Raw genomic sequence first — 14,731 nt, forward strand, 5'->3', positions numbered from 1 at the left:
AACTTTGACTGAACGGTGTAATTGTTTTTAACTAGGTACCCTTTAAATTATATGTTTGTTTTTACTTAATTTAAACAAAATGTCTTGTTTGTATATGTATAGTCTATGTATAGAGATTTGTTGTGTAGTATGTACATTTTTTTGTCCTGTCTTTTTTTTATGTTTTTTCTTTGCAACTTTTTGGCCGCCTATCTTGGCCAGGACTCCCTGGGAGAAGAGTTACTGTAGCTCAATGGGACTTTTCCTGGTTAAATAAAGGTTAAATAAAAAAAATAAAAATAAAAAAAAATAAAGAAACTACTGATAAATATTAACCATTATCTTCTATTGCAATTGACATTCTCTCAAAATACATCATTTAGGGATAAAAAGACAATGATTAAAGCAAAATATTGAATTGTTTAAAATAAAAAGACACTTGAAGATATTTAATTGTTGCTATAAACTATTATTTAAAAAAAAAATAATCAAACTCTTATTAAACATGTTTATAGTGTGTAATTCACCATCTCAAGAAAAGTAAATTAAGAAGAAACAAAATTAACTTTATATTAAAATATGAACAGTTTTAATCATCACTACTCACTCAAGTGTCTCCAGTTTATAATGTGGATCCTTCTTCAGATCAGAGAGCAGCTTCACATCTGAGTATATTAGCTTATTTCCAGTCAGATTCAGTTCTCTCAGGTGTGAGGGGTTTGATCTCAGAGCTGAAGTCAGAGCAGCACAACCTTCATCTGTAACACCACAATAACTCAACCTGTAGAGAACAATGACACTCTTCAGTCTCACAGTTCAGGAAACACTGATATAATTGGTAAGATATATATGAATTTATCCTTTCTCCTCAACAGATTTGTATATGACAGCAGTTGTCACCTCTTCACATCATCCAATCATGTTTTTGACTTGTAAAAACTATCAAAAGTAAAATGACTTCAGAAGCATTGGAAATAATCCACGGAAGATTAAACGTACACTGTTCAAAAAAATTAAAGGAACACTTTGAAAACACATCAGATCTCAATGGGGAAAAATATCATGCTGGATATCTATTGTAGCGTTTACGACTCTGGGTAAATATGAATTAGCTCAAGAATATGGGGAATTTTGGGAATATTAATATTTATGACTCATGGTCATAATTCATAAGTCGCATGTACATTTATTTTATCAATTATCGAGATTACCTTGTTCTGTAACTGGTCTGACCAACATTTAATTTGTCCAGCGAAACAAATGTAAAATCATTACAGTTAAGAAGAGGTATTCACAAACTTCAAGGAAGTTTATGTCCTTGCCACGGACATCAAACTCTCTGAGTTTATTAATTACAACTACTCAAGTAGTCTATATATATATATCGAGCTTTGTAGCTAATAATTGGATCTTTTCAAGTTTCATTGACTTATAAGGTGGATTTTGCAAACACGGAGACAGTGAAAAGTATTTATGAATTTTAATAAAGGCAAAACTAGAGATTATATGAGCTACGAATATAAACGTACGTAAAAATGCAAACAATAAACAAACAAACATATAACCAAACAATAACATAAGTGATCAGAATGAAATGAAAGCAAGGAAGAAATAGAGAGAAGGGAAAAGCTAGTAATTATTACATACAGAAACCTAGGTTCACGAGACACCTGGAAAGCTTTTATCAGATAATGTACTTGCAGAATTCTGTGCTCTTCCGAGTGATGCTGAGGCAGGAAGCGAGAGTGGTGTCCTATTTTCCGCTGCGTCTTCCAGTGCTGCGAAGTTTAAAAAGGCTCACTTGACGTAATATTACCGAGAAAGTCAGGTGCGTCTCCCGGGACGGGAGAGGTTGAAAGTCTTGGTTGCAAGGGACGCAGCTACGACTCGGACATGTGCTCGCTCGATAGAGAAGACTAAGGCCTTCGTCAGATGATCCTTGGAGAAGCGCTGCGCCGGGGATAAGAGGAGGTCAGGGATGAGAGCGACCGGAGAAGAGAAGAGATCCGGGAAGAAGAGAGTGAGGAAACTGAAGGTTTGGACTTTTATCAGGGTCCCAGGTACCGCCCCCTTCTTCGTGGAGGACGAATCCTCGGTCGAGATTTTCTGGCGGGAAGATCCCTTTGTTCGTTTGGGACCGGTCTCCTGGCTCGAGTTACAGTGACGATTGACTTAAGCCTTTCGGTTCCAGAAATATGAATTGTGTAAACAATGTATATTGCTGCATTCTACTATTGGAATTCGACTCTGTTAGATTGAGAGAATTCCATAGACATCAGACACATCACATGAAGGTTGTAGAAATGCGAAGTTACAGGAGATATGCAGAATTACACACATATAAAGTTTGATTAAACACACAATAAAATTGTCAGTGTTTCCATTATGGCCAACACTTGTGAAACATAGGAATACATATCAACATTTAAAGAGTTTTCTCTGAAATGATCCAATGGACAAAAGTTCCATGTGCGTTAAGGTGTTGGAATGTTGGTTTGCCCAGGAACTGGATGAGCTGCAGCTTTGGAACCATAAAAGTTTATGACCAGGTTGAGGTGTGTTACAAGACACTATTAAGTGATTTTCTTTCAATGAACCTTCAGAATTAAAGATTTTACTCTTAGCAACCCACACCTCTATTATAAAGCAAAGCTAATCACACACATACATATCGGAAGGTATACACTCAAGAGCCATATTTCTACATGAAATTGTACTCAAAGGAGGTTTTGTGTGTGTGGGGGTGTGTGTGTGTGTGTGTGTGTGTGTGTGGGTCATGAGGTTGTAAAGTCACAGGGAGTCCATGCTGAAATGGGGGGTTTTACAAGGGATTCTTAAAACAGGGTCCTCTTTTATGGCTCAATTGTCCCTCTGGGGAAATTATTAACCATCGAGGACATTTGACGATGGGTTTTGACGTCACATGATTCCTTAATTTGAAAAGCAGATGCCATTGTCGCTACACTATACTAATATGGACTGGGTAATGTGTTATGAACGAAAGGATGCCACATCGTTTGATGGAAATGAAAATGATCAACCTACAGAGGATTGAATTCAAAGACACCCCGGAAATCTAAGTGAAAAAATGATGCAGCAGGCTTGTCAATTTTGCTTAAATTTCATTGCAGCAACTCAAAATGGTGCTCAGTAGTTTGTATGGCCCCCACGTGCTTGTATGCATGCCTGACAACGTCGGGGTATGCTCCTAATGAGACGACGGATGGTGTCCTGGGGTATTTCCTCCCAGATCTGGACCAGCGCATCACTGAGCTCCTGGACAGTCTGAGGTGCAACCAGGTGATGTCAGATGGACCGAAACACAATGTCCCAGAGGTGTTCTATTGGATGTAGGTCAGGTGAGCGTGGTGGCCCTTCAATAGTATCATTCCTTCATCCTCCAGGAACTGCCTGCATGCTCTCGCCACATGAGGCCGGGCATTGTTGTGCACCAGGAGGAACCCAGGACCCACTGCACCAGCATAGGGTCTGACAATGGATCCAAGGATTTCATCCCGATACCTAATGGCAGTCAGGGTGCCATTGTCTAGCCAGCAGAGGTCTGTGCGTCCCTCCATGGATATGCCTCCCCAGACCATCACTGACCCACCACCAAACCGGTCATGCTGAACGATGTTACAGGCAGCATAACATTCTCCACGGCTTCTCCAGACCCTTTCCTGTCTGTCACGTGCTCAGGGTGAACCTGCTCTCATTTGTGAAAACCACAGGGCACCAGTGGCGGATCTGCCAATTCTGGTGTTCAATGGGAAATGCCAATCGAGCTCCCTGGTGCTGGGCAGTGAGCACAGGGCCCACTAGAGGACGTCGGGCCCTCAGGCCACCCTCATGAAGTCTGTTTCTGATTGTTTGGTCAGAGACATTCACACCAATGGCCTGCTGGAGGTCATTTTGTAGGGCTCTGGCAGTGCTCATCATGTTCATCCTCGCACAAAGGAGCAGATACCGGTCCTGCTGATGGGTTAAGGACCTTCTACGGCCCTGTCCAGCTCTCCTAGAGTAGCTGTCTGTCTTCCTGGAATCTCCTCCATGCTCTTGAGACTGTGCTGGGAGACACAGCAAACCTTCTGGCAATGGCACGTATTGATGAGCCATCCTGAAGGAGCTGGACTGCCTGCGCAACCTCTGTAGGGTCCAGGTATCGCCTCATGCTACCAGTAGTGACACTGACCCTAGCCAAATGCAAAACTGGTGAAAAGTCCAAAAAGATGAGTAGGGAAAATATGTCAGTGGCCTCCACCTGTAAAACCATTCCTGTTTTGGGGGTTGTCTCACTGTTGCCCATCTAGTGCACCTGCTGTTAATTTCATTAACACTAAAGCAGCTGAAACTGATTTCCAACCCCCTCTGTTACTTAACTGACCAGATCAATATCCCAGGAGTTTAACTGACTTGATGCTATTCTCTGATTAAAAAGTGTTCCCTTTATTTTTTTGAGCAGTGTACTTTTCAGTTACTTGATGTTAAACTTTTTTCTATATTTTATTTTTGTATATCATTCATTATTCACCACAGGAGAAAAATAAACGACGTTGAGACTTTTATAAAATCTTACCACAGTTTCTCCAGTTTACAGTGAGGTTCCTTCAGTAGATCAGAGAGCAGATTGACTCCTGAATCTCCTACTTTATTCCTTGACAGATCCAGTTGTCTCAGGTGTGAGCGGTTTGATCTCAGAGCTGAAGTCAGAGCAGCACAACCTTCATCTGTAACACCACACTCCATCAACCTGTAGAGAACAATGACACTTTTCAGTCTCTCAGTTCAGGATCTACAGCTCAGATTAGCAGGAACTTCACAATCAGACACTTAATCCACGGCACCATTAACAGGTCCAGTCTAAGGTTCAGACCCGCTTCTACAAACTGCTTGAGCGGGTTAGTTTCCATATCATAAAAATTGCAAGAATATTCGATAACACTTTATTTAACAGTGTCCTTATTACATATGTTACATAAACTTACCATAATAATAATAGTAAATTATGCATAATTACATGCAACTAACCCTCAACCAAATCCTAATCCTATTCTAACCCCATAGTAAGTACATGTAGTTGCTTAATATTACTCAGTACTTAAATATATAATTACACTGTAACAACACCTTAAAATAAAGTGTAACCGAATATTATTTTTTATGCAAATACCCCAAAATCATCAACATATCTGTATATGAACATGGTTGTCACATCTTTACATCATCCAGTCATGATTAATCTGTCATTAATATTGTAAAATGATGTCAGACATATTGGAAAGAATGTAATGAAAATAAAAACAACAGTCCCATTACTAATTTCATAGTTGACTTTTCTTTTTCTTTTTTTGTATGTCAATCATTATTTACCATTAAAATAGAGGACTATGTTGTGAAATTTTATACAATCTTACCACAGTTTCTCCAGTTTACAGTTAGGGTCCTTCAGTAGAACAGAGAGCTGCTTGACTCCAGAATCTACTACTTTATTCCATGACAGATCCAGTTCTCTCAGGTGTGAGGGGTTTGATCTCAGAGCTGAAGTAAGAGCAGCACAACCTTCATCTGTAACAACACAATACCTCAACCTGTAGAGAACAATGACACTCTTCAGTCTCTCAGTTCAGGATCTACAGCTCAGAAGCAGGAACTTCACAATCAGACACTTAATCCACGGCACCATTATCAGGTCCAGTCTAAGGTTCAGACCCACTTCTACAAACTGCTTGAGCGGGTTAGTTTCCATATCATAAAAATTGCAAGAATATTCGATAACTCTTTATTTAACAGTGTCCTTATTACATATGTTACATAAACGTACCATAGTAATAACATTGAAATATGCATAATTACATGCAACTAACCATTAACCAAACCCTAATCCTACTCTAACCCTATAGTAAGTACATGTAGTTGCTTAATATTACTCAGTACTTAAATATATAATTACACTGTAACAACGACACCTTAAGATAAAGTTTAACCGAATATTATTTTTTTGGCAAGTACCCAAAAATCATCAACATATCTGTATATGAACACGGTTGTCACATCTTTACATCATCCAGTCATGTTTAATCTGTCATTAATATTGTAAAATGATGTCAAACACATTGGAAAGAATCTAATGAAAATAAAAGCAACAGCTCATTAATAATTTCACAGTAGAATTTTTTTTTTGTATGGCAATCATTATTTACCATTAAAATAGAGGACTTTGTTGGGACATTTTATACAATCTTACCACAGTTTCTCCAGTTTACAGTGAGGATCCTTCAGTAGATCAGAGAGCTGCTTGACTCCAAAATCTCCTACTTTATTTCCAGTCAGATTCAGTTGTCTCAGGTGTGAGCGGTTTGACCTCAGAGCTGAAGTCAGAGCAGCACAACCTTCATCTGTAACACCACACTCCATCAACCTGTAGAGAACAATGACACTCTTCAGTCTCTCAGTTCAGGATCTACAGCTCAGATAAGCAGGAACTTCACAATCAGACACTTAATCCATGGCACCATTAACAGGTCTTGTCTAAGGTTCAGACCCGTTTCTACAAACTGCTTGAGCGGGTTAGTTTCCATATCATAAAAATTGCAAGAATATTCGATAACACTTTATTTATAAGTTTCCTTGTTACATATGTTAAATGAACTTACCATAGTAATAACAGTAAATTATGCATAATTACATGCAACTAACCCTCAACCAAACCATAATCATACTCTAACCCTATATTAAGTACATGTAATTGCTTAATATTACTCAGTACTTAAATATATAATTACACTGTAACAATGACACCTTAAAATAAAGTGTAACCGAATATTATTCTTTTGGCAAGTACCCAAAAATCATCAACATATCTGTATATGAACACGGTTGTCACATCTTTACATCATCCAGTCATGTTTAATCTGTCATTAATATTGTAAAATGATGTCAGACATATTGGAAAGAATGTAATGAAATTAAAAGCAACATTCCCATTAGTAATTTCATAGTTGATTTTTTTTTTTGTATGTCAATCATTATTTACTGTAACACAGTTCATATGTTACAGGAAGAAGGAGGCGGGAACCGGCGAACATTCAAATATTTTGATAAATAAATAAACCAATACAAAAATGAAAGTAAAAGCCAGCAGCCCCTCGCGGACGACTGCTGGCCACACAAAACAGCAACAAAACATAACATAAAACTCAGGCCTGTTCCTCTCTCGCTCTTCACTGTCGTCGCTCCTCCTTTATGCTTCCGCTCCTCCGTGAGAGATACGAGACTGGTGCATCGTGCAGGTGTGGCTCATCATTAATCACGCCACCATCCTCGTGCCGCTCTCCCACGGCCCTCGGCCTCGTCCTGCTCTCCACATTTACCATTAAAATAGAGGACTATGTTGATAAATTTTATACAATCTTACCAGAGTATCTCCAGTTTACAGTGAGGATCCTGTAGTAGATCAGATAGCAGCTTGACTCCAGAATCTCCTACTTTATTCTCAGACAGATCCAGTTTTCTCAGGTGTGAGGGGTTTGATCTCAGAGCTGAAGTCAGAGCAGCACAACCTTTATATCTAACACCACAATAACCCAACCTGTAGCAAACAATTACACTCTTCAGTCTCTCAGTTCAGGAAACACTGATATAAATGATAAAATACATATATGAATTTCTTCTTTCTCCTCAACAGATTTGTATATGAAAGCAGTTGTCACCTCTTCACATCATCCAATCATGCTTATAACTATTGTTGTGGAAAATATGCAATTGTCCTGTTACAAGTATGCCTTTTTGTAAACTAGTTAACCTGTAAATAATAAAACTATACTTAATTGAAACTAAGAAGTTCGCCTGTCAAAAGTCTTTGATTTCTAAAAAACTGAACAGACCACAAAGAAGTCTTCTGACCTATAGATTGTGAGTATGAAAATTCAGATTCTTATGATTTAGGACAGATTTGACGTACTATACCTAACCTGAGAATAATTAACATAAGGTTAAATGTGTCTAGAAATATGCATCATAAAACACTATCAAAAGTAAAATGACCTCAGAAGCTTTGGAAAGAATCTACTGAAGATTAAACATCCTTTTCAGTTACTTGATGGTAAACGGTTTTTTTTTTTTTTTTTTTTTTGTTTTTTGTTGTATATATTATTTTTGTATATTATTCATTATTCACCACAGGAGAAAAACAGATGATGTTGAAGCTTTTATAAAATCTTACCACAGTATCTCCAGTTTACAGTGATGATCCTTCAGTAGATCAGAGAGCAGCTTGACTCCAGAATCTCTTACTTTATTCAATGACAGATTCAGTTCTCTCAGGTGTGAGGGGTTTGATCTCAGAGCTGAAGTCAGATCAGCACAACCTTCATCTGTAACACCACAATCATACAACCTGTAGAGAACAATGACACTCTTCAGTCTCTCAGTTCAGGAAACACTGATGATATGATATATGAATGAACTTCTCCTTTAACAGTATTGCTTTGGTATGAAAGCAAATTCTAAACTCATGAATATGATCATGTTTTATCAGTGTAATGATTGTTGTCAGTGTGACTTACTGAACTGATCTGGATTCTTTAACCACAGGCAGCAGCTTCTGAAGAACTTCATCTGCTGTATTTCGTGCTCCAATAAACTTTCTTAGATTAAAAACATCCATCTTCTGCTCTGATGTCAGCAACACATAAACCACAGCTGACCACTGTGAAGAGGAGAGTTTGGTTCCTCCTATTTTTCTAGATTTCAGATAATCTTGGATCTCCTTCATCAGTGAATCATCACCCAGTTCATTCAGACAGTGGAACAGATTGATGGATCTCTCTGGAGAGCGATTCTCCCTGATCTTCTGTTTGATGATCTGAACTGTTTCCTCTTTGTTGTAGGAGCAGCTTCCAGTCTGTGTCAGTAGTTCTCGTAAGAGACTCTGATTGGACTCCAATGAGAGACCCAGAAGGAAACGCAGGAAAAGGTCCAGATGTCCATTCTTACTCTTGAAGGCTTTATTTACAGCTCTCTGGTGCAGCTCAGATAATGAATGATATTTCTTCTGGTTTAAGATTTTAGAAAAGAGGCTTTGTTTGGTAATTTGTTCAAACACATTTTTCTTCTCATTTGTAAAGTAAATGTGTGCATATAGAGCTGCTAGATGTTCCTGGATGCTCAGATGAACAAAGCAGAAGACTTTTCCCTGATACAAGCCCAACTCCTCTCTGAAGATCTGAGTGCACAATCCTGAGTACACTGATGCTTCTGTCACATCAATGCCACACTCTCTCAGGTCTTCCTCATAGAAGATCAGGTTGCCTTTCACAAGCTGCTGGAAAGCCAGTTTCCCCAGTTTGAGAATCATGTCTTCATCTTTCACTCTCCTCTCATAGTCCTTCTCATGTCTGATGTTGGTCTGAATGATCAGGAAGTGTGTGTACATCTGAGTGAGAGTCTTGGGGATCTTTCCTCTCTCTGCTTCACTCAACATCTTCTCTAGAACAGTGGCTGAGATCCAGCAGAACACTGGGATTTGGCACATGATGTGGAGGCTCCTCGAGGACTTCAGGTGTGTGATGATTGTATTGGCCAGACTCTGATCAATGATTCTCTTCCTGAAGTATTCCTCCTTCTGTGGCTCATTGAAGCCTCGTACCTCTGTCACTCGATGGACACACTCAGAGGGGACGAGATCCGCTGCTGCTGGTCTGGAGGTGATCCAGATGAGAGCAGAGGGAAGCAGATTCCCCTCAATGAGGTTCATCAGCAGCTCGTCCACTGAGGCTGATTCAGATATATCACACAGTTTCACTTCGCTCTTAAAGTTCAGAGACAGACGACACTCATCCAGACCATCAAAGATGAACAACACTTTATATTCATCACTGGATATTTCCTTTTCTTTTGTTTCAGGGAAAAAGACATGAAGAAGTTCTGAAAGACTGAGTGTTTTGTCCTTCATCAAGTTGAGCTCTCTGAAAGGAAGTGGAAATATGAGCTGGACATCCTGATTCTCTTTCCCTTCAGCCCAGTCCACAATGAACTTCTGCACAGAGACTGTTTTTCCAATGCCAGCGACTCCCTTTGTCAGCACAGTTCTGATGGGTGTGTCTTGTCCAGGTAAAGGTCTAAAGATGTCATTGCATTTGATCGGTGTGTCCTCTGTTTCTGCTCTCCTGGACTGTGTCTCAATCTGTCTCACCTCATGCTCATTATTGATCTCTCCACTTTGACTCTCTGTGATGTAGAGCTCTGTGTAGATCTCATTCAGGAGTGTTGGGTTTCCCCGCTTTGCTGTTCCTTCACACAGACACTGAAACTTCTTCAGCAGATTTGATTTAAACGTGCTTTGGAAAATAACAGATTAGAGATTATACATTTCAGTAAATCGTACTGTATCCTTCAACATATGAAATTCGTTTATGTTTTCATGCTAAAACTGGTAGAGAAGAGACTGGTAGAGACACTTGCACAGTGTCTGTTTTCTTTATTACAGACGAAGTGTATTAGATGTAATATTTGTCAAATAAATTTTTCAGACGTTTACATGTAGCAACCAGGGATGTGACGATGAGAAATTTTCCCAATGGTTAATCGACGTGTGACAACACCGGTAATACCAGTATCATCAGGGGGGAGGGACCTCTTTTGCATCTCGCTTTTAAATCACTAATTTGAAATTGCGCATGACCATTCATAATGGTGCAGAGCGAGCATTTTCAATTATTCCCATGGAAGTTCCATAGGAAACATCTGAAAACGCTTGCTCTGCTCCGCTCAGCTCCGCTCAGCTCCACACCAGAGGACGACAATTGCTTGAATGGTAGATTCATTATTCTTAATGAAAAACACAACAACAAAAAAAAAAAACAGTACAATGACAAACTCGCTTAAATAGGCATTTTTATATTTCGCTTTGAAACCAAATCATCCACCGTCGTCTTTTCAGTCAAGAGTGAGGCGAAATGGGCGAAGTGAGGTGAGATCTGACTCCTGCTGCTGATCGGAGCTGTGACTCTCGGTCGGCTCATGATGCATTGAGCAGACGGTGTCAGTTTTGTAGCAAGCCTTGTAGAAACCAAGTGGTGGACAAGTGATGCGGCTGAACACCGGTAACACAGACTAACGCAGCAAACCTTGTAGAAACCAAAACATGTAACCAGTACTGCCAACGCTATCTCACAACCAATTCATACGAGTGAGTAAAAGGTGGCTAATTCGTATGACCTCACACAATAGAATCTAGAATCTAGAGATAGAATCTATCTATCTATCTATCTATCTATCAAGAACCTGAACCATCACAATCCAAGATGGCCGCCACCAGTTGAGTTCTTTTGTTTGTGTGCATGTGCTGAGTTACTCTTCATGTGTTTTTATGTTCCTGGCTTTTGTAATATCTAACCAAGGAAAGTAAATTTCTTCCGGGAAACTCAAGTTTATTGAGTGTCTTCGTATGGTATCGCATGGTGCCTTGTTGTACTTGGATCTGTCTTAGAAGGAGAGTGATTACTGCCACCGGCCTGCTGAAAATTTGATCTGCTAAAGATCCAGGGGAATTTGAAATCTACTCTGTCTTCTGGATGGTCTGGGCTCGGTTTGTTCCCCATGCCTGGATGGTAGTGATGTGAAAATAACAATAACTTGGATTTAGCGTGCCCATGCTCTTCCTGCAAGGATCACGGATGCTGTATGCTGGTTAACACATTGCATCTGTGAAGCGTCTCATGATGGATTAAACCATAACAAGTTTCACGGATCACCGAAAAGCTTGCGTGTTGGTCAAAATATTTGGACAAGCGAAAGTGTCTCAAGATTGTTCTACAAGACTTACAAAATTCTGCAGTGAGCCCTTGGAACCTTTTGTCTGCTCAGCCTGTTTTATGAAAGCAAAATGCATCTTTTACTATTTTTACTACTCACAGCATTTAATGATGGATTTAAGTCCCGGCCAACCTCATTTATTGATGAGCAAAATCGGGTGAGTACATTCCAAATATCTCACTCCTCAACTAAGGAGGCATGCCGTTATCACCAGTCTATCCATCCTGCACAACAACAAATACTTTATAATCATCTACTACAAATGAATCCCTCGTTACACTTGCTAATAATGAACTTTTTAAATAACTACTCTACTGTGCAACATGGACCTTCATCACACTTGTCAGCCAGTGATTGTGATGAAAAACATACAGTGAAATCTATTGTCTTACTACTTTTGCTGTTATCTGGGAACGTACAGCCAAATCCTGGGCCTGACTCACTACAAATTATATATTCCCCATTCGACTTCAAAAACAGATCCGGTCTTGGAATTATGCATTTTAATGTTAGAAGTCTTCTTCCAAAAATGGACATATTAAGACTGTGGGTTGATGCAACGGATATGGACATCATGGTCTTATCAGAAACTTGGTTAAAATCTACAATAACAGATAATATGATTGCTATTGAGGGCTATAATATTTTCAGAGCAGATCGTCCAGGTAAGGGGGGCGGAGTTGCTATATACGTTAAATCAAAATTCTTAAGCTCAGTGACATTGTCAGTAAGTAGAGTCAAACAATTTGATTTACTGGCATTGAAAGTAAATTTATACAAGGATACATACCTCACTGTTGTTGGCTGCTACAGGCCACCCTCCGCCACAAAAGAAACTATTTTCTCTCTTCATGATGTATTACTCAACTTTAATGACTCTGAAGTAATTCTAATGGGTGACCTAAATTGGGATTGGCTTTCCCCTGCCTCTGAGAATATTAAAGACCTATTTGTCTCTTTGAATCTCACACAACTTATTGACACCCCAACTCGTATTAACCCGAGAGATCATAGCAAATCAACGCTGTTGGATGTCATTTTTACAAATATGCCATATAAATACACATCGACTGCTGTTTTTTGCAATGATGTCAGTGATCACTGTGCGATTGCTTGTATAAGAGACACAAAATTACCTAAACATAAATCTCGTTATGTTTTTAAAAGGTGTTTTAAACGTTTTAATGAACAGGCTTTTATTCAAGATCTGTACAACTGTAATTTGGAGACTGTCTGTTTGATACCTGATGTGGAACATGCTTGGGAATATTTTCATAATGCCTTTTCAGCTATTTGTAATAAGCATGCTCCTGTAAAGAAATTTAGGATTAGCGGGAGGAATAACCCATGGTTTACTGAAGAGTTAAGCTTTATGATCAGAGAAAGAAATGTTGCATGGGTTAAAGCTCAAGCCACAAATTCTACTGCTGACTGGACTGCTTTTAGAACTTTAAGAAATAAATGCACAAGCATGACCAGAAAAGCAAAATCAGATTACTATCTAAAAAATTTGTCTGAAAATCTTAATAACCCCTCTAAATTCTGGAAGCAAATTAAGTCTCTGTCTGGTTCCAATTCTTTTTCAGGTCTTCCACAACATATTTTTGTAAACTCAGTTGAAATTAAAAACAAAATTGACATAATTCGACATTTTAATAATCACTTTGTATCAGCTGGTTGTACTTCTAATGAGTCTAAATCAAGTTATCATTGCTCTGACTCTAGCACTGAAGCACTACCGGAAACTTTTGTTTTTAGACCTATTTTAAAAGAGGATGTCTGTATTGCTCTTAAAGCTATTGACTCAAAAAAATCAATAGGACCAGACAACCTAGAACCTTTCTTATTGAAGATTGCAGCTGAAATTATAGCTAAGCCTATAGCATACATTTTTAATTGTAGTCTGCAAACAAATTTAATTCCCAAATTATGGAAAGCAGCCTACGTAATTCCCTTGCTAAAGGGTGGCGACCCTTCAGATCTTCATAATTATAGACCAATTTCCAAACTTTCTATTCTTGCAAAAATTTTGGAAGCTCAAGTAAACTGTCAATTAAAAGAATATTTGGCAGAGCATGACATTTTAACTGATGTACAGTCAGGTTTTAGAGCAGGTCACAGCACTGTTACAGCAACTTTGTTGCTATTAAATGACATTATAAATGCCTTGGACAAAAAGCAACATTGCGCTGCCTTATTTGTGGATCTGTCCAAGGCATTTGACTCTGTTGACCATGAGTTATTGCTAAATAGATTACGTAATATTGGAATAGGAAACACAGCTATTAATTGGTTCAAAAATTATCTTATAGAACGAACGCAATGTGTTTCTATAGATGGTCTTAAATCAGACTTTTTAGAGATTTCCAAGGGTGTTCCTCAAGGTTCGATCTTAGCCCCTATTTTATTCTCTATATTTATAAATAATATTGGAAAGGATGTGCAAACTGCTAAACTGCACCTTTACGCAGATGATACTGTGATATATTCAGTCGCCCCTTCATTGAGCCAAGCCATAAATTACCTTCAATTAGCCTTTAAACAGCTCCAAGTCTCACTACATGGCCTTAAGTTAGTGCTAAATACTAAGAAAACCAAATTTATGACGTTTTCAAGGGCACGTTCCCAATCCCCAGATAATATAACTATTAACACACTAAATGGGGACTTAATTGAAAATGTTACATCATACAAGTATTTAGGTTTTTGGCTGGACAACAAACTTTCTTTTAAAGTTCATGTTGAAAAGCTTGTAAAAAAACTGAAAGTAAGACTGGGGTTTTTTTTTAGGAATAAGGCTTGCTTTAACCTGTTAGATAGAAAAAAACTTGTGCAGGCTACTTTTTTGAGTGTTTTGGACTATGGTGATGTTGTCTACATGCATGCTGCCTCTAGTACTCTCCACTTTTTAGATTCTGTGTATCACAGTGCTCTGCGC

At 38.7% G+C, this 14,731-nt stretch overlaps 1 protein-coding gene across 1 annotated transcript; it reads right to left on the bottom strand.

Moving 5' to 3' along the window:
• Positions 1-582: 582 nt before the first annotated feature.
• LOC308686507 (NLR family CARD domain-containing protein 3-like) lies at positions 583-10,316 on the bottom strand (the record flags this gene model as incomplete). Its single annotated transcript, XM_081394935.1, has 7 exons — positions 583-760; positions 4,556-4,729; positions 5,394-5,567; positions 6,224-6,397; positions 7,394-7,567; positions 8,201-8,374; positions 8,544-10,316. Coding segments are annotated over 7 exons (2,821 nt in total), but the record flags the coding sequence as incomplete, so codon positions are not given.
• Between the last annotated feature and the right edge of the window lie 4,415 nt (positions 10,317-14,731).

The sequence above is a fragment of the Scardinius erythrophthalmus genome (assembly GCF_964197995.2).
Source record: "Scardinius erythrophthalmus genome assembly, contig: HAP1_SCAFFOLD_355, whole genome shotgun sequence".
In the NCBI taxonomy this organism is placed as follows: domain Eukaryota; kingdom Metazoa; phylum Chordata; class Actinopteri; order Cypriniformes; family Leuciscidae; genus Scardinius; species Scardinius erythrophthalmus.